Raw genomic sequence first — 26,062 nt, forward strand, 5'->3', positions numbered from 1 at the left:
TTGGTTACTGAACTTAACGTCCATAAAAAAGGTCCGTTAAGTGAGAGAGCTTGGAGTACCCGACAATGATGAAACCGGGATAATTGAAGAGGTTCGCGAACTTGGTTTTTTTAATGTCTTGAGAAGGAAGGTTCGCTTCCTACCTCGGTTCCTGGTATTAGGATGGTATCGTCTCGACAGAGGTGTCATCCTATGCAATTGAAAATCGGGGTGGCAAGAAGTTAAATCGTTTGAAGGTTGACGGAGTAGTTGTTAAACCGATCATAAAAACTCGCAAAACCAAAGGTAAAGGTAAAGCGGTCTCCGAGTAGTTCTTTTGTGTGGTTTTGGTTAGATTCCTTGACTCAAAGTCTTTGGTTTGTTTTAGTTTTTGGTTTGGTTGTAGTTCCTTGATTCATAGTCTTTGATTATATCCCGTGCATTATTTTGTAGTTCGGTTGATCAAGGCTGGGTTTTAATTAGCTTAGGCTCTTTGTGTAGCTTTAGAGTTCATGTCTTGTTTCCGAGCCTTGATTTGCGTTTGGTCGATTGTAATTTTTCGCCTTTTTTATCAATTGATGAAAAGACTTAGTGCTATGTTATCGTTATTTTAGCCACACAAAAAAATGTCATCCATGTAGGAGTATTTTTTATCTTTTAACTTATTCTTTTTGTCGTCTTCCCATTCTCTTTTCTTCACAAAGTCACGAGAGGCCGGGAAACATTGATTTGGTTGATTTAGATGGAACTCAAACGGTTCGACCTCTTGTCCTTCTTTCTGGGACTTTCGTTTTTCTTCCTTTCCGGTTGGTCCTCCTTTTTATCTTTCATCTTCATCTTCATTTTCATCACCAAGTCACAAACTGTAATCACATTCAAAAAATCTCAATCTAAATCCAAACTAAAATTTCAAATCAACTAAAAATTCAAAACTCTACCAAGATTAAAATAAAATCAAAACCAAATTATCGACACCTTCTATAAATACAAACTATTGAATCAATTTATCTATGATGTTGCTACATAAGGTTTCACGAAATTAACACAAATAAGACTTGATAATTTGATCAATTATTAAGTCATATACATAAATGTTTAAACAACATAGCCCAAAATTACTTACATAAAATCTCATTCTTGCATTGGATCATGAACATTAACCAACTCCGTTATCGATTAGCACCATCATTATTTGTTATCGCCACCATTAATATAAACGAACTCCGGTGGGTGGTGGATGTGTTGGACAATAATTCAAATATTTGATAAATTGTTTACTAGTCAAAGGTGACAGTTACCTGTAATATATTACGATACTCTAACTTTAAGTCAACGAGATGAAATTAGAAGATAATACTTGCTAAAAGATCCATGTCAACCCCGAAATCACTCATTTTGACAATGAGAGATCGGAGGTAAAAGTCGTAAATTTATCCCATTATGGTTTGATGATCATAAATATCAGAGAGAGATCAATTTATGAATGATTGTCTACTTTAATATCGAGAAAGATGTATTAGATGGTATTAACAATGATGCAATCGTGAATGAATTTTATCATATGAAACCACGTAGATAAAAGTAAAAGTTGCATGTAGTATTTAGTAGATTGTATATACGATATTTTTATATTAATGATATATATGTTTTTGTTTGATGGTGTTTGTAATGACCCGATCCGACCCGATACATTAACTTTTCCGTTTAAGTAAGTTATGGAAAAAAAGTATAGGACCCCACTGAATTACCTACCTAGATTCGCCATTGTATGTGAGTTTATATAACCACCGCCGGACTCAATCCCGCTAAAAACATTAAAACCATCCTATGCCCAGTCCTAGATACGCAGACTTGGACCCGAACTCAAATTCGCCCCAAAATATCGAGATTCCGATTTCATCGTCATATATTTTTGCCATCCTAGTCAAGTCTCATAAAATAAAATTAACTCAGGGATTAAAATAATACTCGTATGTTATTTAGTTGGTTGGAGATTGTAGTTGGCTTGTTTAAGTGTTTTAGTATTTAGCTTGGGTTCAGTCGTTGGTCTATTGATTAATCTAGTTGGTTAGAGGTTGTAGTTTGCTTATTTAACTGTTTTAGTTTTTAGCTTGGATTTAGTGGTTGGTCAATTGATTGTATTCTTGTGGCTCTTCATCGAGCCGATGATGTGTTTTTATTATATTTAAGTTCTTGTTTTCTTGCAAAAGAAGAAAAAAGAAAAACAGTAATAGTTAAAGTTATAACTTCACCCCCAAGCAATTGTTATTTGACCTTTTTAGTCCTTTATATTCTCTACACTCGTAGTATCAAACTATCAAAATAGTCTCTTGCAGCTTTCTTCTTCTTCTTTCTGATTACTAGTCATGGCGGCCTGGAGAATTCAAAGGCGATTACTTTCTCTCATCGCAACCAACACAACAAGACAACCTAATCATGTCTCTTTCCGTACAGGTATCTCACTTTCAATCGTTATTCATGTAAACGAACTTACCAACTAATTCAAACCCTAGTATATTTTTTATTGCGATTATTATCTAATTGATTATTCTAATTGTTTAATTTAGATTCTACAATATCTAATCATGTATGTATATGTTGTACAGATTCATCACCGCCATATAAAAAAAAAAAAAACTATAATCCCCAATCATATGATTTAAATTGATTTTGATATTAGCAATTCATGTATGTATGTGTATGTTTTACAGATTCATCATCACACTTTATTCCAGCTGTTAATTCATTTCTGCGTGGTGAGCAAATCTTCAAAACACAAGCTCGAACGTTTTCGGAAGCTTCGAGTGTAGACTCAATTGAGAATTCAGTGGTTACTGATCAGCCTACTGTAATCAACAACAGTGAGGTCACGTTCACTGCTAAATCTCGACTGAAGGTATCTCCTAGACATGATATGGCCATGATGTTCACTTGCAAAGTGTGTGAGACGAGATCGGTGAAGACGATTTCGCGTGAATCGTATGAGAAGGGTGTGGTGGTGGCTCGGTGTGGTGGTTGTAATAACTACCATTTGATTTCTGATCATTTGGGGATTTTTGGAGAGAAGGGGAGTATTGAGGATATTTTGGCTGCTCGTGGCGAGGAAGTTAGGAAAGGGAATTCGGACACTTTGAATCTTACGCTTGAGGATCTCGTTGGAATGACAAAGACGGAAAATTAGATGCTTTTGTGTTGTTGGTCTTATTACATTTTGGTTAGTTAAAGATATTTTACTTTTGGCTAGTACTGTTTATGTTATATGTTCCTGATCTCGGGTATTCTATTTATGACTCTTGTTTGCATTATTATCTCCATCAGCCAATATAATGTGTAATTATAGTTTACATATGCACTATAATAAGAAGCAGTTATGATTGCATTTGAATATTTCAATTTATAGGATGCCCCATGTAATTGATTGCAGTAGTTTATATTAGATTTGATTAGTGTTAGAATAAACACTGCTACTCCATTATATAGTGACGTAATGTGTTTTGTTGCTACTCCGTGATGTATTGTTCGAAATGGGTCAAGTGGGTATCTGGGTATTGGCATTGCAGCACTAGTTAGAGGGGTGCATAGTTACTTCAGAAATGGTCAATTGCAGCTGTTTCTTAGGTTTATGGTGCTGATATTAGTGTTTATCTTGGTAGTGCCTTTACATGATACTATGGTTCTACAAACTAAGGGTCACACACTATGGGTATGGTTTACTTGCTACTGTCACGAAGTAGAATTTTATGCAGCAGAAGAATATCAGTTTCTGTATGGAATTGCTGAAGTTAAGAGAGTTGTCCTGTTCATAACAGATTCCCATTACAGGTCTTGACTATTGTGTTTTGAATAAAGTGGTTTGATGGGTTTTGGATTATAAAGCAGGTTAAATCATCTAACGCCTTAACAATTTATGTTGCTGATCTGCAGTGCTACTTAGCTAGGGTTTGTGTGCGAACTTGTTAGTCTTTAGCAGTCCCGTAGGACATCATTCATTCATTTGTAGTTGTGGCTTGTGGATATATTATAAGTTGTACGGTTGCATGCTAAAAAAAAAAAAAAAAAAAAAAAATTTATTTAAGAGTGATTTGATGACACATGTTGACATGGGTGGCTTCTGCAAAAACTAATGACAAAGTAGCTGTTGATTGACTTGAAACTAGCTCCCTTGGTTATGCAGTTTATATTATTCCATCATGATCTCAGTTATTCGATTTACGTAACCCATTTGCGTTTTTTTGTTATCAGCTGGTAAAATGTAGGATTATTTTTACATTTACTGACTGTAAAGAAGTGGTTATGGATATAAAGCATTTAGAAGCTAAAGTCTACCTCATGTCGATACAAGCATTCAATAGCAACCTATCTGTATTTTGGCTTAATTACAAAGTTGTGGATTGTCCGAATATGCTTCTGGTTATTCTAGAAAAATAGTGACCTTATAAAGAATGATAAGATTCGTGTGATCCAGACCAAAGTCCTTCTTAGTGAAGGTTTTGGATCCTCCGACTTGTTACGTAAACCTTAAATTGCTTTGATTGTTGTAGAACTTGTTTATGTTGGCAACTTGGTATGATTTGACGACTGTTGGTATTCACACTGATATTATACAGTGATGTAATGGGTTGCTACTCTGCTTTGTTTTATTCAAAACGGGTCAGATAATTGGCAATTACAGCAATAGGTAAGGTTGTAAAGATGCTGAATTGCTGATATGATTCTTGATAATTGGTTCATCTATAGGGGTGATTGTTGATAGTCACTACTTAAATGGTCAATTGCAGCTGTTTCTATGATTAATAGTGCGGATATCAGTGTTTATGCTGGTATCAAGTGGACATGGAAAAGGTATGAAACGGTCACGGGATAGTTTGGTTAAGGGATATTTTGGTTACGGGATAGTTCGGTTAGGCTGCGTACATGATCTGAGTAAAAATATATGCCTTTCCCGGGTAACCCATATGTTAGTATCAAGTTGTTTCTATGCTCGAGTCACTATTGTTTTTGAAAGAAAGTGGTTTGGGTTTAACCGTTTATACTGCTGCTCTTCACTGTATTGTATATATCCCTTGAGTTTTGAGTGTGGGGTCACTTGATCCCATAACCTAGTGCATAGCTCCGCCAACGAACTTGTTTGTCTTAGCAGTAGCATAGGTCATAGGACAACATCCACTTTTCACAAAGATATTTTTCGCCTTTGGTGCAAGTATATTAGCCATGTGCAGCTGCTGCAAAATGGAGCGATGATAGTAAGGGCGTAGGGTAAGAGAAAGTATAGACAAGAGTTGTAAGGTTGCTGTCTTGCTGATAGGGTTTGCCTTTTAAACTGAATTAGTGATTTGATGAGTAGGGATGGCAATGGCCATCCGATCCGGTGGATATCCACCCGCTTAGTGATGGATATGGACGAACCTAAATGGCTATGGATATGGATACGGATATGGATGAACCTAAATGGATATGGATATGGACATGGATGAAGAGTTTCATCCATGGATATATCCATTACCACCCGAAATATATACACAAATACATAAATATAGATATATGGTTACATATTTACTATTACAAGTTCATTTAGTGTTAGATTTATATTTTGCTTTAAACCTTATAATGAATAATGAAATAACTATAATATATTACAATAAAACACGCATATCTAATAAAAGCCGGATGTTTCAATGTTTTATAACTCTTTATCAAGAAGTTGATTGGTATGTCCAAAACGCATACAAAAATGTGATTAACTCGGTAAATTGAGACACGAAAATTGTGGTACAAACTATAAGGTGAAACATTTTTACAACTTATACATACGTGTATATGCAGTTTAGTGATGTTCTAACATAGACCATTTGTATACAGTGAAGCGAATTGTATAATAGGATTACGTAGTCTCCCGAGTGAACATTCTCCGATGTCAAAATATCTTTTTTTAGTACTCGCTCTGAATATCTTTTCAGTGGTGCATATAGATATCCTAGATGTCAAATATATATATCAACTACTCTAAAACATTGCATAACTACATGCTACATGACTAACCTTAAGAATCATTTTCATTTTTCTTATGTTACTTTCATAAATCTCTGATGTATAAAATGTGCTTTTTCAGCATTTGAACAACATATATGCAATTATTTATGGTTCGAGGCATAAATTAGCCCACTTTTGTATAGAAACTTCAGTACCAGTTTCCATTTACTTTGGCTTAGACCAATTGAGATGAAACCAAAAGGTTGCAATTGTGTGCGTACAATCAACATGACTCTGCCAGTTATACCAACTACCATTTAAGCTGCAAATGATCCAGCAGTTGGGCTCAGGTTTAAAATAGCATTCAAACTGATATTAAATGGTCATAATATGTGCTAAATCCAACATAATTCAAGTCTAGCAATGAATGTAAACTCTTTACTGATACAAACCACTAGCAAATTCACCCCAAGATCTTGCTGTTGCCACAGAAGCCTATAAGCACGAAACCTCTTCAAAAGTCATCTTCACAGGATTGCCCAAACAGAAAACTACTCTGCAATAGAAATAAGCATCTATTAGAAAGATTAACGATAATCATAATAAATAACGAAAATTACTAAGTTTATGTCGTTATGGAAAAGATCATGTCATACAAAAAATCAAAGTGCACATCTGCCAATTTAGCACAGATCTATTGCTGGTTGCTTGTTCTTCTATTGTGTTTTCCATATTTTTACAAAACAATTGTTTTTCAAAAAAGGGTCAACCAACTGCACTAGAAAGTAACAGAGTCTAGGATCACACGATTAAAGTATTTGGCATCAGCAACATGATCCATACCAATTAAGGGAAGGACCACAGCTAACACATAAACTAGTCAATTCTGAGAAAAATAATAATCAAGAATAGAAAATATTGTCATAACATCTTTCTTCATATTAAAAAATTTAGGTTTATAGCTATATGATATCTTTCAAATCCATATTACTATATTAGAGATACAATTACCTCATCATTAAGAAATGTGCTGACATAGTGTAATCAGCTCTAAAACATTCAGATGTCAACGAAAGTCGTACAAGCCTTTTTGAGTTTATAGCATAAGTCCATAAATATATATAGATCCTTACATAGAAGACAAATACTTTAATATGTTCATAAGTTATAAACATTCAACTTTGGTGCAATCTATTCTTCTACCTAAAAATGTTAAGGAGCCAAGTAGTCGAAAAATCAGGATAGTTAATCTCAAGCGCTTGGCTTGGTTGTTATAATTCAGCTGACTCAAATTGTTTTCCTTGTGTCCAAGCCCGGCCGCAAATAGTTATCACCCTTAATGCTCATTTACATATGTAACCAGCTAAGTTTTAAAAATTGGCTGTTTTCTTATGTCAAAGTTTCTTTAATCTCATTCACAATCTTAAATGATGAATTATGTTAGTGCTGAATTTAAGATCATATTATATATTAACACTAGATTAAAAAAAATGACACAAGAAATACTGTACTAAACTTTATGCTCAAATAGACAATAAGAAAAAAAACACTACAAAGTTTTGAGGTTACTGTTAATGTATGTAGGCTTCGGTATGTTTAGCAGTTAAGCTAAGTAAAACAACAGGAGAATTACTTGGTGGTTAAGTTAGGGTTTGGCCAACCCTAATTTAAATGGGCCGGTTTAGGGTTTACATAGATTAGGGTTGTGCTTAATCCTTGTCTATAAATACTCTCTCATATGTACTTGTATGTATCACCTCCAAATTAACAATAATACTCTCTAGTTCCAAAGTGGATGTAGGTTTCACATCGAAACTGAACCACTATAATTCTCGTGTCCTTTTTTTCTTTCTTGTGTTTATTATATTCGGCTATTGTGATTGTGTGTGTGATTTCTTAATCAATTAGGGTTGTTACTCTGATAAAGGCAGGTCTAGCCTTAACAACTGGTATCTAGAGCTCCAGGTAACCCTAGCCACCGATTGCAAAAAAAAATAAAAAATCAGATCAGATTGCAGCTGCTGTTTAGGAGCTAAACCCCAACCGTCAATCATAGTTGCTGCTGTTACGGATCAGGCCGCTGCTGCTGTTACGGATCAGGCTGCTATTGTTACAATCCAGATCAACCCTAGCCGCCACCAAATACCTGCTGTTGCTGCTGTTACGATTAAGATTACAGCCACTGCAGCTGATCAAAGCTGCTGCCGATTGCAAGTTCATCATAGCTGCTGCTATTCCTCAGTTCGAAGCTAGTTCAATGGCTGAAGAAGGAAGGATTAAAATTGATAAGTTTGATGAGCAAGATTTTGGGTGGTGGAAGATGCAGGTTGAAGATTTGTTATGTCAGAAGGATCTGATAGATGCTTTGAATGAGAATAACCAGAAAGATTGAAAGACGATGAATGGAAGACGCTTGACAGGAAAGCCCTAGCTGTTGTCAGGCCCACGCTTACAAAAAATGTTGCCTTTAATATTGTGAATGAAACCACTACACATGGTTTGATGAAGACCTTATCGAATATGTATGAGAAGTCGTCTGCTTCTAACAAAGTGTTTTTGATCAAGCAGTTGGTAAACACAAAGAAGGTGCTTCGGTAACAAACCATATCAATAACTTAAACAATATTATCTCTCGGTTATTGTCTGTTGATATCAAGTTTGATGACGAAGTTAAAGCTCTCTTGTTATTATCCTCGTTACCTGAAAGCTAGTCAGGATCAGTCATAGCTATCAGTGGATCCACAGAGTCCTCAAAGCTCAAGTTTGAGGGCATTAGTGATTTTATTCTTGGTGAGGACATAAGGAGGAAGAGCTCAGGAGAACCATCAGGAAACTTGCTGAGCACAGAAGAGAGGGGTAGGAGAAAAGGCGGGAGTAGCATTAGGGGTAGGTCAAAGTCAAGAAGGAGTGTGTCGAGAACAAAGAATGATATTAAATGTTGGAATTGTCAGGAGACTGAGCATTTCCGAAACCAGTGCACTAAGCCAGCAACATCATCAAAGCCAAGGGAAGTTAATGTTGCAGCTGCAACAGATGATTATGATAACGTCCTTGTTTGCTGCATTGAGAATACAATTGATGCTTGGGTTATGGATTCAGGAGCATCGTTTCATGCTACTCCAAGTCCACAATTGATGAAGAATCTACGAACAGGTAATCTTGGTAAACTTCGTTTGGCTAATGATCATTGTCTTGATATTACAGGGATTGGAGATTTAGAGCTGAAGACCTCTTTGGGCACTAATTGGACCTTGGACAATGTCCGAGTTATTCCTGGCCTAAAGAAGAAACTAATCTCTGTTAGACAGCTTGATGATCAAGGATATAGTGTGCTATTTGGTGAAGATCAGTGGAAAGTAATAAAGGGGAACTTAGTAATAGCTAAGGGTAAGAAGAGAGACACTCTTTATATGGTAGAAGTTCCAGCTAATGAAGTAAATGCAGTTTCCAATGATCGAAGCTTAACCAGTCAGTGGCACCAACGTTTAGGTCACATGAGTGACAAAGGAATGAAAATGCTAGTGTCAAATGGTAAAATTCCTGGTCTGAAGAGAGTTGAATCGGACTTTTGCGAGTCATGTGTTCTAGGAAAGAAGAAGGTCACCTTTGCAAAAGCAGGCAGAACTTTAAAAGCTCAGAAGTTGGAGCTAGTACACACAGATGTGTTCGGGCCTACTCATGTTTCTGCATTAGGAGGAGCACGCTATTATGTTACTTTCATCGATGATTCAACATGCAAGGTATGTGTTTACTTTCTTAATAATAAATCTGATGTATTTGAAGCTTTTAAGAAATGAAAATCTGCTCTTAAATTATCTTCTGATTTGAAGGTAAAATGCTTGAAGTCGGATAATGGAGGACAATACATCAGCACTGAATTCGTTAACTATTGTGCTGATCATGGCATTCGGATGATCAAGACGGTTCCAGGTACTCCACAACAAAATGGAGTTGCAGAAACGATGAATCGTACTTTAAATGAGAGAGCACGTAGCATGAGACTTAATTATGGGCTACCAAAGACTCTATGGGCTGATGCAGTAAGCACTGCCGCTTATTTGATCAACCGTTCTCCATCAGCTCCACTTGATTTCAAAATACCCGAAGAAGAATGGAGAGGTAAAGCAATCAGCTATGGGCATCTAAAAATCTGTGGGTGCAGTGCATATGATATTAATAAAGATGGTGACAAACTCGATGCAAAAGCAAAGAAGTACATGTTAATTGGTTATGGGGGAAGTGACATAGGGAAAACATGTTATCAGAAGTAAACATGCCACCTTCAATGAAGCAAAATTGTACAAGGATTTCAACTCAACACCAAAAGAAAAAGAATCAGTTGAATTTGAGGTTGACACAGAGACAACTAGAGAAGATGAAAACAACTAGAGAAGATGAAAGGGAAACTCCAGAGTATGAAACTGAAGTTTCAGTGGGAGTTCCTAACAGTGAAAGCTCGAATTCTGATCACGAGCAGATTTCTGATAGTGGGAGCTCAGATTATGATGATGAGCAGCCCCCACAGCCCCCACCACAACCTGACCATTCCAATTGGGTCAGGAGATCCACACAAGTCACCAGAGAGGTTTAGTCCAACAGTTAACTATCTTCTTTTGACAGAAAATGAGGAACCAGAAAGTTATTCTGAGGCAATGAAGGTGAAAGATTCGTTCCAGTAGGAGCAGGCTATGAAAAGCGAGATGGAATCTTTATTGAAAAATCAAACTTGGAAGTTGACCAAGTTACCACCAGGAAAAAGAGTCTTACAGAATAAATGGGTTTTCAGAGTCAAAGATGAAGCAGATGGTTCTAAACGATACAAAGCAAGATTAGTTGTCAAAGGATTTCAACAAAAGAAAGGAGTCGATTATGCTGAAATCTTTTCTCCAGTAGTGAAGATGACGAGGCAACCGAGAAGTTACACTTAGAATAGTTGGATGTTAAAACAGCCTTTCTGCATGGCAACATTGAAGAAGACATTTATATGTCTCAACCAGAGAGGTTTTGTGTCAAAGGAAAGGAGAATCTTGTGTGTAATCTAAAGAGAAGCTTGTATGGTTTGAAACAAGCTCCCAGACAGTGGTACTTGAAGTTTGATAATTTCATGGAGAAGACTGGATTCGTGAGAAGTTCTACAGATCATTGTTGTTATTTGAAAAAGTTCAAGAGCTCCTATATTATATTGCTTCTTTATATCGATGATATGTTAATTGCACGTTCTGATATGGTTGAAATACGCAATTTGAAGAAGCAATTATCTAAAGAATTTGGAATGAAGGATCTCGGGCCAGCTAAGCAGATTCTTGGTATGAGTATATGCAGGAATAAAGATAAAGATGGGTCAGTTTCTTTATCTAAAAAAAAGTATATTCGCAAGGTTCTTAAAAAGTTCAGAATGAATGGGGAGTCTACAAAGCCAAGAAACACACCGTTGGGAAGTCATCTAAAGCTTTCTAAACATTAGTCTCCTAAAACTGAAGTAGAAAAAGCAGAAATGGCTAAGGTTCCTTATGCATCCGTCGTGGGTAGTCTAATGTACGATATGGTGTGTACAAGACCTGATATAGCACATGCAGTTGGGATGGTTAGTCGCTTTACGTCAGCTCCGGGGAAAAACATTGGGAAGCAGTGAAGTGGATATTGCGGTATTTAAAGGGTACTTCCAAAGCTGGGTTATGTTTCAAGGGCAGGGATACTACTCTCAGGGGTTATTCTGATGCAGATCTGGGTAGATGCAATAATACCTTCAAGAGCACCACCGCATATGTATTCACTATAGGAGGAACGACAGTGAGTTGGATGTCTAGGCTTCAAAAGAGCGTGGCTCTATCTACTACTGAAGCAGAATATATGGCCTTGACTGAAGCCAGTAAAGAACTAGTATGGTTGAAGACATTCATGAAAGAACTGGGTAGCAAACAGACAGAATATGTCTTATATTGTGATAATGAGAGCGCAGTCAAATTAGCGAAGAATCCAATCTATCATGCTAAGACGAAGCACATTGGCATGAAGTATCACTTTATCAGAGAACGGATAAGCAATGAAACATTTAATCTGGAGAGCATTTCAGGTTCAAAGAATCCAGCAGATATGTTCACCAAACCAGTAACGTTGGATAAGTTGAAGTTGTGCATAGCTTCAACTGGCCTTCGGGAACATTGAAGAGAAGGCAGGAACTAGAGAGAGAAGAGACGAGCTAAGTCTTGCATTGCAGAAGTACAAGAGTGCAGATCGATGGCATTCGAAGCCTCCAAGTGGGAGATTGTTAATGTATGTAGGCTTCGGTATGCTTAGCAGTTAAGCTAAGTAAAACGGCAGGAGAATTACTTGGTGGTTAAGTTAGGGTTTGGCCAACCCTAATTTAAATGGGCCGGTTTAGGGTTTACATAGATTAGGGTTATGCTTAATCCTTGTCTATAAATACTCTCCCATAGGTACTTGTAATGTATCACCTCCAAATTAATAATAATACTCTCTAGTTCCAAAGTGGATGTAGGTTTCACATCGAAACTGAACCACTATAATTCTCGTGTCCTTTTTTTTTCGTGTGCTTATTATATTCGGCTATTGTGATTGTGTGTGTGATTTCTTAATCAATTAGGGTTGTTACTCTGATAAAGGCAGGTCTAGCCTTAATAGTTAATAGAAGTAATATAAGATTATAATTTAATATAATGTAATAGGTATAATAACAAAGTCGATTATGTTTGTCTTAGAGAAACATCTCAGCAACAAAACCCTCTAACATTTAAGCACAATCTTATTCACAATGACATGAGCTCATCAATAGATTTTTTTTTTTTTTTTTTTTTTGATAAGACTACATGTGGTATATCATATTTGATATATCAAATTAACAACCTACAAAAAAGAAATTGATAAATGGTTGTTACTTGAGCTTAATATATACTTTTTTAAGTTTGATGGTTGGCTTGTCTTTTGTCATATACTTTTACTTTGTTCCAACTTTGATAATCATATACCTTGAAAATGATCTTTGCAAATTCTGCAAAACTTGGGTTTGAAAAAAAAAAATACACACGACCATAATGGATAAGAGGAGAATAAGATTTGAACGACATACTAATTCAGAATAATAGGGTTCATAAGATATTTACATACGCAAAAAGCTTCGGACCTTCTATTTTAATTATTTGATATTTGATATTCTATGTTACTACAAAACTTTTATAAGATATTTATATCTATATTTATGTGAAGATTGATGAAGAATGATTTGTTTAAAGATAAGTAAATTAGTAAATAAGTTTTAAAGCATTTACTAATGTAAGTTCCATTTCTATAACCTCAATAACAAATCTCGAGAAAGGGCCACTAAACAACCAATCATCAAAAGTATGATCCAACTTATGAAGACAATATCATTATGATCTAAAGGATGTTTTAACTTAACCATGGATAAGTTATGTTTGATCTCTAGAAGTTTTAATGTAAAGAACAATTTAGGGCACTCACCAACATAGTATTAGGGCACAACCTTTACAAGTTCAAATTAGTCTAAATGAATTTAATAGGATTAACTTGAGCTCTTGCACAAGTTTTTAAAGATAAAAAACATTCATGTTAAAACTTTTTTTTATGTCATTTGTGTGTGAGTGAGTGCAAGCAATATTAATATACTAAAAAGAATATACAATGATATAGGTAAAGCTTAGCTTGTTTCATATAATAATAAGTTCATAACTTCATAGCCTGTTACTAATATTGTAATATTGTTTTAGCTTTGAGATCACATCATTTAAACAAGGTTCAAACAATCAAACGAGCTTTCAAATAGGTTAACTCAAACTTGGATTTGAAAAGTTCAGCTCATGAAACTAACCACATAATACAATGAATCGAGTAGCTTGCTAAATGCTAGACTCGTTAACACTTATACCATAAGATACCTTATCATGACAGAAAGAGTTCTAATAAGAAAGTTCCCATACTTTATACATAGTTAAAACTACAACATGTAAAGTACATGCAACTATAAATAAAAATTTTGGTTAGAATTAAATATTCTTCTTTATCAATTAATTTTTTGTTTTACCATTCATATCTTGACCGTAACAGGTGACTGTATAGAAAATACTAGGTTTCTTGCTCGAAATCAACTGAAATAACCAGATATGGTGCTTAATACCGGTCTCGTAATGTGCTAGCATGTACGTCTATTGTTATTAGGTTCTCGTATATAGACAGATGTATATAATCAACTATTACATAAAAAGCTATTAACAAGAGCCGATAGAGCTCCCTTATTGGCCCCAACACTGTTCACTCGTCATTTTTTTTTTTTAACTCCCTGCCTATTCCAATCTCTCTTTTTTAATTCTTTTTTGCCATTGTGATGTAACATCCACCCTCCTGCTTGCCTGTTGACTTTCTGTTTTACGGCCTCCATATGCCTCCCACGTGTATTTCCTAGGCATGTGTCATTAGTCTATTCACCTATCAATAACTTCTTGATTTTTACCTTTTGGAAAGAAAAAAAAAAATTCAAAGAACAAAGTATCATTCCCATCCTCTTTTTTTGGTTCCATTTACCTTTTGCGAACCCTCCAATTCTGATGGTATGCTTCTCCTTTTATTTTTGGGTTTGTGATTCTTCATTCTATTATTCTCTATTTGTTTTCCCCTAATCATCTTATTATTGTTTCAGTGTTGTTCGATCGTTCTCTGGCAAGTAATATGGTTGTATTAATTAGGTTGGAAATAATTGTTTTTATTTCTAATGTTCTAGGTTGTGGATTTTTGTTTGATATTGTCTGCTGGGTTGTTTTAACCCATTGCCTCATCTTTATAGCTCTATATTTTTTTTGTCTTAATAGATTGTTTTGGAATTATCATAATATATAATATATAATAGGTATAAGAAAGAGAAGGAAGGTAATGATAATATATATGTTGATAATGATTGTAGGGGGAGTGATGGTGCTTTGTGTCGGTCCTCGGCTATTTCTTCTTGGCAACTACTGCCAGATCTTACATGCGCCGTCACAATGATAGCAAATCCACATCTATGAACAACAATGTTTTGTATTTTGGTATTGACGGTAAATCTTTTGTCAGGATGAATTCATTTTTTTGTTATATTTGGTTTAGTGATGTATTGTTATAATTACTTATTTGCAACTGCTCGATTAATTGGAACATCGTATACTCTTTCCACGCCGTTTGATTTCTTAGGTTGCGTCTTTGTTACTATTCTAACTAATTATAACTACTAATTGTGGTTTTGCTTCATTATATGTTTGTTATTACAGTGCAATTGTGATAATGTTGTATCATGTTGTGTACAGTTTGTGATATAGATGTTTTGTTTTGCTTAATGTTATCCATTGTGATGTTCAACTTTCTCTCCATTTGTTAACAAAGCCCCCGTCATATTTTATAATAATCGCTAAACTATGTTTTATGTAAATTTTCTATGCAACAACTACCTAGCAAGCCCACGCCTCGCAATACTCCGCTGCGTAGCGCGGCTCTATTCATCTCGTTATTATCATTACTCATACACTCAAACTTACAAACATTATTCTCTTGATCAGTTGAATTAACGTTTGAACTTTGAATAACAAAACAAGTAATGATAAAGCAACTATTTACTAGTCAGCCATCGATAATCATACTAGCATGTGTGACTCCGCATGAGCAGTATACACCTAATGATCATGAGGGTCAAATTGTAGTTGGGATCTACAAACATCCAGGGGTGAACTATAAATTGTCTAAATGAAGCTTCCTTATTTCCATAAGATAAGTTTATACCATGATGTGTGATAATTTATGTAACCGTGCAAGGTAGATATTTTTTTAGGGGGGAAAAGCAGATCTTCCTTTCATGTCTCAATACAAAACTTAAAATTTCAGGTGTGTCACTCATAACATTTTGCATTGTAACTAAGAAAGCCAAAGTAAGAAAGCGAAAAACTTAGAGGACCTGTGAAAACCTAAAAAATGGAAGTAACACTCCCCCCTAAGTCATGTTTTTCTCTCAGATAGGTTACAACCTATTTATCTTGCTTTGAACAAGGGGTTTAATCCCCTTACAAACACGATAATTTATTTAGATATCCAGTTACACTTTTCAAATTTTTAACTCCTGTTCAAAATGTCAAATTATGATCAATAATTGTTACTGCGACAAGTCTTACACTCTACTGTAATACAGTTCCATCACTGGAACAAGACTCATGAAGTTATTGCAAACTTTATCAATTGATTATTGCAAGCATTTTAAATGGTGCACAAGAATGAAGCCACACTCATACTCCATAGGTATAGCATTAGTGTGTGCACCCGCCAACAACTTCGTGAAGTCAAAGTCAGACACACTTAAAGTAAGTTATCAGCTCTAAAACTAGTTGTACTGCAAGCCAGTGTAACAGTTATCGTCAGATATTTATGCCTACACTAGCTAATACTCCAACATCTAAATATGAAGCCTAAGTTACAATGTATACAATAGCTACTAGCTAGCAAGCAATCAAAATTGAGCACAAAGTGGATATAACTATATTATTGGTCCATGAAAAACATTTAAGCAAGTCCAAAATGCATAAAACATATAAGAACACATACCATTCCCAGTCACTGCTAGTCTGCTACTGCTGCTGTTGCTGGTTGTTTGGTGGAGGAGGCATCCCAGGGCGCGGAGGACCAAAACCTGGCATCTGTCCACCAGGTGGAGGCATTCCAGGTCGTCCAGGTGGCGGTGGACCAGGCATACCAGGTCGTGGAGCTCCGCCCATAGGTGGTGGTCCCCTCATCATCGGCGGTGGAACCATTCCAGGTCTCTGTCCATACTGTCCAGGTGGAGGATATTGACCAGGACCAGGGGGCCGTTGCGCAAACTGAGGTGGCGGCATACCTGGAGGCGGTCCTCGTGACATCTGCGATGGAGGACCTTGTCCAGGATACGGCATTTGTCCGGGCCTGATCACCGGAGCTTGAGGAGGATAATTCATTGGTGGTCTTGAAATCTGCGGTTGCATCATACCAGGAGCCGGTCCACCAACACCTCTAACGGGTCCAGATAAACCCGGTTGAGCTTGAGCTAAAGGAGCAGTAGGTATTCCACGGCCAGCAGCACGGCCGAGACCTGGACCAGATAAAGCAGCAGCTCCGACGGCTTTTGCACGGTTTTCATCAGGCGGCGGTGGTCCCTCGACTGTCATGGAAATAACTTCTTCGCCGCGTAGAAGGACGAGACCGAGAGTGCGACGGTCTTCACGTTCTTCGCCTTTTTTGGATCCTTTTGCAGGTGGAAGTTTACGGAACTCTTCACAGTCGCCGATTACGAGATTCATGTGGCGATCGAAAGCCATGAATTTTCCGACTAATTGACGGCCATCTTGGATGGTGATACGCATACGGTAGTTGATGAATTGGAGCATTTTTGAAGTCTTTGACATCGACATTTTTGTTGATGTTAGGGTTTCAGAGAATTAGGGTTTTTGTAGCGGAGGGAAGCAGGCAATGAGGAATGTGTTACTCCGTAAAACTTAAAAGGACTGAGAGTGGGAGTTTAAATACATGCCCCCAATGGTTTTTAATTGTTCGTGATAAACCTTATTTTTTCATGTTTTTCAATAAATAGCAACGAAATTTTCATTATTTTTTCATATCTACTTTAAATATGAATTAATAATATTTTCTATGAGATCTATGACATCTACTAAAAAAAAGATTTTGACAACATGAAGTTTATATGTTATACTTTTATGATTCAGTAGAGGCATACTCTTAGAAATAATCCTCGGTTCTATGCCTAAGGTCAGAAGTTTTATAGACAAATGCGGGTAAGCTTTTGAACTATAACATTAAGTAAATTTTTATTTAAAGACGAAAGAAAAATAACACAACATCACCAATACTTGTTTTATCATCTATTTCAACCACTGTAATTTGAGATAGGGACGTTTTTTATTGAACGGCAGGAATTTTATAAAAACAAAAAATGGCTATCTAGCAAGGAGCTAGAAGAACATTACAACAACGGGCTTAAAAGTCATAAGTTTCAAGTAGAAAAACATATTTATTTTTTTTCTAAATTTTAACCACGAAAATGAAAAATATGTGATCAAACAGATCATGTCTTTTCAAAGCCTTGTCGTTGAATAACAAATAATTCCTGAAGCGCCAAATAATATATTAAGTTTCTACGATAGTAGCAATCACATGAATCTTCTTGTCATTTGCCGAAAATTTCAAAATGACCCACGAGAGGATCTCAGGCCGCGAAGAGAAAGAAGACTACTACAACTTAGCCAAAGGAAAACTTCCTCCATAGATCTAGCGCCAAAGATCAATAAAAGGAGATGATTTCGACCCCTTGATTACAAGCCATACAACTTATACACACGATCTCGATTCCTTTTGATGAAATATTTAACTGAATGTGAAGTTTTCCGTAGATAGAACACCAAAGGAAAATGTTAATTTTACACGGGGAGTAATTTCTCCAAACAAGGGTCGGTTCAATCTAAGGCTACAGAACCTGATCCAAAAATGATCAAAAGCAACCGAGAACAAGCCATCAGCCGATAACGACCATCTCCAATAATCGTCTTGTGAGTTCAATGGAACCTGTGCTAGCTCAATAGTTAAGCCCCACAACGATTCTTCATTCATTCAACGCGAGTTTTTTCGCACCCACTCCCATGATCACACTCCTAATGGACAACGACTTGCAACAGTAACACAGTAACACTCTTATGTGATTCCAAGTGGAACAATCTATTATAACACGATCGAAGATTGTTACTTTTGAGCCAAAGATCTTGCCACAATCTGATTGAATTGCCATTACCAATCTTCATACAAAAGCATCCTTTGAAACCACATTATTTTCTTGCGATTTTCTGTAAGCCAAACAAATATGTTCCCACACTCCTTTTATCGTATCATATCCGAAAACATCACCATAAATAGCAGTGACAATTTTATCCCATAAATCGTTCGAACGAGTCAAAAACCGTCAATTCCATTTAAGAAATCCTAATTTAACAACTTCAAACTATCGATAATAAGGCCACCTTTTTCGCATGATGCTAAGACGTTATCCCATTTCACCCATCGAAGTTTCGTACTCTTCGATATCACCCAAAAAAAACTTTTCTATAATATCTTCCAACTCATTAAATCATTTTTGGACAAACGAAAAACGTAAAGGGGTAGATAGCAAGACTTCCAAAGACACTATTTATAAGATTTAACTTGGCCACTCTCATGATGGTAAAGGAACCTTCCAAAATGCAAGTTTATTTCAAAACTTGTCAACTAGATTAGTCCAGTGCCTCTTCAACCTCATATTCGTACCAATCGTGATCCCTGAGTATTTTGTAGAAAAACACCCAGGTCTACAACCCACAAAAACAGCACATGATTCAACTACGCCGAGATGCCAACTCTAAAACTATGAGATTTACCAACGTTTATGTGAAGTCCCGATGCCAAGAAAAATATATTAAGAATGCGCAATAAGTTTGTAAGATAATTCATACTACATTCAGACATAATAATTACGTTGTCCGCATACATGAGATGTGATATATTTAGATCCGAGGAGTTTAACTCAACACCTGTAATCTGAAATGTCCCGTTCATATTGATTATAAACGTTCCATATTAATTGATTTCGTCGTGAGGTTTTGACCTCTATATGAGACGTTTTTCAAAGACTGCATTCATTTTTAAAACAACCATAACCTTTATTTTATCTATAAAGGTTTAAAAAGCATTACGTAGATTATCAAATAATGATAATCTAAAATATACCGTTTACATACGACCATTATATAATGGTTTACAATAAGAATATATTACATCAAAAATAAGTTTATTGAATGCAATTTTTACATAATATCATACAAGCATGGACTCCAAATCTTGTCCTTATTTTAGCATATAACAGCGGAAGCTCTTAATAATCACCTGAGAATAAACATGCTTAAAACGTCAACAAAAATGTTGGTGAGTTATAGATTTAACCTATATATTATCAAATCATAATAATAATAGACCACAAGATTTCATATTTCAATATACATCCCATACATAGAGATAAAATTCATTCATATGGTGAACACCTGGTAACCGACATTAATAAGATGCATATAAGAATATCCCCTATCATTCCGGGACATCCATCGGACATGATAAAACAACATCAAAGTACTAAAGCATCTGCTACAACGGATGGGGTTTGTTAGGCCCAATAGATCTATCTTTAGGATTCGCGTCAATTAGTAGACTGGTTTACTAATTCTTAGGCTACCAAGCAAAAGGGGCATATTCAGCTTCGATCATTCAACCATAGAATGTAGTTTCGATTACTTGTGTGTATTTCGTAAAACATTTATAAAAGCAGCGCATGTATTCTCAGTCCCAAAAATATATATTGCAAAAGCATTTAAAAAGGGAGCAAATGAAACTCACTTTCACATATTTTTACTTCGTCGGGAGTAAGATTTGGCCACTGGTCGATTCACGAACCTATAACAAATATATATATATATATATATATATATATATATATATATATATATATATATACATATATATATATATATATATATATGTATATATATATATGTATATATATATATATGTATATATATATATATATATATATATATATATATATATATATATATATATATATATATATATATATATATATATATCAAAGTATGTTCAAAATATATTTACAACATTTTTAATACATTTTGATGTTTTAAGTTTATTAAGTCAGCTGTCCTCGTTAGTAACCTACAACTAGTTGTCCATAGTTAGATGTACAGAAATAAATTGATATATATTATCTTGAATCAATTCACGACCTAGTGTATACACGTCTCAGGCTAGATCACAACTCAAAGTATATATATTTTTGGAATCAACCTCAACCCTATATAGCTAACTCCAACATTACTGCATATAGAGTGTCTGTGGTTGTTCCAAATAATATATATAGATGGGTCGATATGATATGTCAAAACATTTGCATACGTGTCTATGGTATCCCAAGATTACATAATATATTAGAATACATGTATAATACAATATAAGTTAGCTAGGATATGATTAATATAAATTTGTTACCAATTTTCACGTAGCTACTACAAGCAAAAATATCCAATCTTGTTTTACCCATAATTTCTTCGTTTTAAATCCGTTTTCAGTCGAAAGAACGACGTCTAGATGACCATTTTGGAAAACATATTTTCACTTTGAGTTTAACCATGATTTTTGGATACAGTTTCATGTTCATAAGAAAAATAATTTTACCAAAAGAACAACTTTTTAAATCAAAGTTTATCATAGTTTTTAATTAAGTAACCCAAAACAGCCCGCGGTGTTACTACGACGACGTATATCCGGTTTTACGGTGTTTTTCTTGTTTTTGTGTTTTAAATCATTAAGTTAGCATATCATATAGATATAGAACATGTGTTTAGTTGATTTTAAAAGTCAAGTTAGAAGAATTAACTTTTGTTTGCGAACAAGTTTAGAATTAACTAAACTATGTTCTAGTGATTACAAGTTTAAACCTTCGAATAAGGTAGTTTTATATATATGAATCGAATGATGTTATGAACATCATTACTACCTCAGGTTTTGTGGATAAACCTACTGGAAATGAGAAAAATAGATCTAGCTTCAAAGGATCCTTGGATGGCTTGAAAGTTCTTGAAGCAGAATCATGACACGAAAACAAGTTCAAGTAAGATTTTCACTCGAAATAAGATTGTTATAGTTATAGAAATTAAATCAAAGTTTGAATATGAGTATTACCTTGTATTAGAAAGATATCTTACTGTAAATAAGAAAGATTTCTTGAGGTTGGATGATCACTTTACAAAATTGGAAGTAAGCTAGCAAACTTGGAAGTATTCTTGATTTTATGAAACTAGAACTTATAGAATTTATAAAGAACACTTAGAACTTGAAGATAAAACTTGAGAGAGATTAATTAGATGAAGAAAATTGAAGAATGAAAGTGTTTGTAGGTATTTTTAGTCGTTGGTATATGGATTAAATATAAAGGATGTGTAATTTTGTTTACTTGTAAATAAGTCATGAATGATTACTAATATTTTTGTAATTTTATGAGATATTTCATGCTAGTTGCCAAATGATGGTTCCCACATGTGTTAGGTGACTCACATGGGCTGCTAAGAGCTAATCATTGGAGTGTATATACCAATAGTACATACATCTAAAAACTGTGTATTGTACGAGTACGAATACGGGTGCATACAAGTAGAATTGTTGATGAAACTGAACGAGGATGTAATTGTAAGCATTTTTGTTAATTAGAAGTATTTTAATAAGTGTCTTGAAGTCTTTAAAAAGTGTATGAATACATATTAAAACACTGTAACATCCCAACCCGTTAACCAACCAAAAACGCGGAGTAATTTTTTTTTTTTAAACTGGACAGAAGGGTGCGCGGCGCGCACCAATGCCTGTGCGCGGCGCGCACAAGGCTTGTGACAGTTCTGATCAAAATGACCATTTTTCGCGAAAAGATCTTCGACTTCCCGACACTTTTAGACCAAACGCTTTTCACAACAATTTATATTAGTTAAAACTAACACGTTCCAATAATAAAATGAGTTTTACGAGACCGGGCCCACATCGGCCGTTTTACGACTTTCGTACAAAATACAAGTTTTCGACCACATGACTTTTAACACAAAATAAAGACCGAGCATGGCGATTGGGGATACGCTACCCAATCCTAATCAATCCAAAAGCAAGATCTTCTAAAGCAACTATGCAAGTCCTCTAATCCTCGCGCTTACCCGAGCCACCATCCGCATGCAATCTACAAAAAGAGTCAACAACGAGAGGGTAAGCTAACGCTTAGTGAATGATAATATACTACATACATATATATGTATAAAATGAATACGCCACACAAATATCAAATACCGCATACCGAACAACCAAGCATAAAGGCAAGCTAGTCTAGGCGTACCGTACAAACACTAAGCACGAGCTAAGATACAACAACAAAAATATAAGTTCACCAACGACGATGTGAACCACTCCAAATAGCTACATCCGGAGGGTTAGCTACAACACAACAATATATTAATATATAACAATATAAACGAACAAGGTTAACACCTTAACCCAATACCGAGAACCAAATACCACAATGAAGATTGGCCGAACTACACGAGCCTTAGTAATCCGAAACCACACGAGATTACTATCTTCACAACATCGAGGTTGGCCGAACTACACGAGCCTTAGTAATCCGAAACCACACGAGATTACTACCTCAATAAGATGACCGAACTACACGAGTCACCATGAATCCGAACTACACGAGATTCATTTTGATAAGATGACCGAACTACACGCGTCATCGTGAATCCGAACTACACGCGATTCACTTCTCCAACTCAAAACCCTTCTCCATTGGGGTTATATCATCCACATCACAACCACGTGTGATATTGTACACACAAAACGTGTACCTCGCCAAAGGTGGTTAACCAAAACGCACAACCGTGCCAATTGGATCTAAACGCAAGTCTATCAAATCCACCTATATGTGAAGTGAGCTCTATAACCGAGAACCACTTCACCCAACCCGCACCCATCCTACACATACATATGCACATAGGATATTAACACTCACCTTGTCGCCTTGATGAATGCTTCCAAGTAAACCGCAACTCGCCAATGGAAAGTACCTATTCCATTATCACAAATTCAACAACACACTTAGATTGGATTTACAAACCAACCCAATTTGACACTTAGTGCAAATTCGACCCAAATGCACTTCCAAGTACAAACCGCGCCCAAAATTAACCAATAATCACTAACACAAGTGAGAATGGTCCTAACACGCCAATTAAACCCGAACACAAGTGTTAAACACTTACAATTCTCCAAATTGCCCATAAACCCTAATTTTGACCCATAAGGTCAAAATCTCACCATTTACAAGTTTTGACACCAAAACACCTTTAACTCGGTTTTATACTTCAACTTAATCCATTTTAAGTTTATAAATCTCATTAAATCGCCAATTGGGTCATAATCATCACTAAACCCTAATTTTGACCCAAAGTCAAAACTAGTCAACCAAATAACCCTAAATGGGTTTCAATACTTTCATAATCACTAACTTAAGTGATTAAACCCAATTTCAAGTCCTAATCATGGCCAATTAGTTCACCAACCCAAAATCCACCAACAATAACAACAAACTCGATTACTAGCATCACTAAACTCACTCCAAGAGTTTAAATGGGTTTCCCATCAATTTAAGTTCAAACCCTAACTTGATTATCAAAATCAAACAATGAAATTCGGAGTTAGAACTTACCACAACCACCAAAACGTAGCTAGGAACGAGGTGAACAACTTTAAAACCCGAGACTTTGATCAATTCAAGCTCCTTCTTCTCCAAAACCCCAAATCTCTCTCTAGAAATCTCCCTCTCTCTCTAGAATGATTTGAGAGTGTTAATGGATGTGAAATGTGATCCAAAATTGAATCTAACCAGCTGATATGGCTTCACATCCGGCCTCAAGTGAAAAGACCAAAAAGCCCCTCATTAAACCCAAAATAGAAAAAACAGAATTCTGTCGCTGGGCTCGTGCGCGGCGCGCACCCATGTCTGGGCAAAATCTGAGCTTTGTTTAATTACACAATGCTTCCTGCACTTTATGTAGCATAAATACCCTTCCGTATAATAAATATTAGGGTCTTACAACTCTCCCCCACTTAGAATCGATCACGTCCTCGTGATCCTCGTCACTTAACCAAACGAATGACACTCCACGGTCCTCAAACATAAGTCCCAACCGACCTTCCTAGGCAATTCTTCCCAATGAATCGCCTTTAAAAACTAAATCGTCACCCGCTATTTATCAAATCCACCAATCCGAGCACTAAAACCATGCTCATTCCCTAACATCGGGAAAAATCAACCAATCTCGTACCGAGATATCAATCCCTTAGCGTACCCTTACCGAGTACAACACTAAAAGCAACCAAGTCTCAACCTAAGGTCAACAACCCGAACGATGAAGACCGAACTAAACGAATCCTTACGGATAACACCAATCATTAGACATCCCTGGTAGTGCGCAATACGACCGAAACGCAACTACCGTAACATCATAAAGCAAACGGCTAAAACCGATAGCGCCCAAAACGACTATGGAAACGCAAATCCCAAGGTGTACCAAATCAACTATCGTCACACCCGTAGCAACATGTGAGCGAAACAAGGCTATCGCCTCACTAATCTCACAACATGGTCCTCAAGACCCCACCATCGGTGTATAAAACAACCGATAGTTCTCACAACACGGTCCTTACGACCCCACCATTGGTGCATAAAACACCAATAGATCAAACCACACGGTCCTTACGACCCCACCATCGGTGTATAAAACAACCGATAGATCACACCACACGAAGGCCAGCCGAAAACTACACGCGCCTTAGTGAATCCGAACTACACGCGACTCACTACCTTCACCACAACACAATCGGGAATGGCCGAACTACACGCGCCATAGTGAATCCGAACTACACGAGAGTCACTATCCCAGAGGAATGACCGAACTACACGAGTCATTTGTGAATCCGAACTACACGAGACTCACTCCTCAATACAATGACCGAAACCACACGAGTCATTTGTGAATCCGAACTACACGAGATTCACTTCCACAACATCGAGGTTGGCCGAACTACACGAGCCTTAGTAATCCGAAACCACACGAGATTACTACCTCAATAAGATGACTGAACTACACGAGTCACCATGAATCCGAACTACACGAGATTCATTCCGATAAGATGACCGAACTACACGCGTCATCGTGAATCCGAAAACACACGCGATCCACAACCATGATGAAGTCAGCGGACCCGAAGATCATGCTTCACCAATCTCAACACCGGATGAAGTCAGCGGACCCGAAGATCATGCTTCACCGATATAACACCACGCTCATGATGAAGTCAGCGGACCCCGAAAGTCATGCTCCACCAATCACGTACTCCCATGATGAAGTCAGCGGACCCTAAAGATCATGCTTCATCAATCAACCATACC

At 36.2% G+C, this 26,062-nt stretch overlaps 2 protein-coding genes across 3 annotated transcripts; one reads left to right on the forward strand and one right to left on the reverse strand.

Moving 5' to 3' along the window:
* Window positions 1-2,297: 2,297 nt before the first annotated feature.
* LOC139843890 (uncharacterized) lies at window positions 2,298-3,364 on the forward strand. The gene is made up of 2 exons (XM_071834068.1): window positions 2,298-2,433; window positions 2,691-3,364. Exons 1-2 carry the CDS (start codon window positions 2,346-2,348, stop codon window positions 3,158-3,160), a joined length of 558 nt encoding a protein of 185 aa, XP_071690169.1. The 5' UTR covers window positions 2,298-2,345; the 3' UTR covers window positions 3,161-3,364.
* Window positions 3,365-6,072: 2,708 nt separating this feature from the next.
* Window positions 6,073-17,459, reverse strand: LOC139840187 (uncharacterized). 2 transcript variants are annotated; one of them, XM_071830416.1, is made up of 2 exons: window positions 16,543-17,459; window positions 6,073-6,500 (listed from the first exon to the last, which is right to left on the reverse strand). In XM_071830416.1, exon 1 carries the CDS (start codon window positions 17,379-17,381, stop codon window positions 16,566-16,568), a length of 816 nt encoding a protein of 271 aa, XP_071686517.1. In that variant the 5' UTR covers window positions 17,382-17,459; the 3' UTR covers window positions 6,073-6,500; window positions 16,543-16,565. The 2 variants fall into 2 exon arrangements, with proteins under 2 accessions (XP_071686517.1, XP_071686516.1); XM_071830415.1 differs by having other exon boundaries at window positions 6,079-6,505.
* Between the last annotated feature and the right edge of the window lie 8,603 nt (window positions 17,460-26,062).

The sequence above is a fragment of the Rutidosis leptorrhynchoides genome, chromosome 4 (assembly GCF_046630445.1).
Source record: "Rutidosis leptorrhynchoides isolate AG116_Rl617_1_P2 chromosome 4, CSIRO_AGI_Rlap_v1, whole genome shotgun sequence".
NCBI lineage: Eukaryota > Viridiplantae > Streptophyta > Magnoliopsida > Asterales > Asteraceae > Rutidosis > Rutidosis leptorrhynchoides.

Coding starts and splice junctions, on each gene's coding strand:
- LOC139843890 (XM_071834068.1), top strand. CDS start 2,346: ATGGCGGCCTGGAGAATTCAAAGGCGATTACTTTCTCTCATCGCAACC. Junction 2,434..2,690: donor TCATGTCTCTTTCCGTACAG/GTATCTCACTTT, acceptor TATGTTTTACAG/ATTCATCATCACACTTTATT.
- LOC139840187 (XM_071830416.1), bottom strand. CDS start 17,381: ATGTCGATGTCAAAGACTTCAAAAATGCTCCAATTCATCAACTACCGT.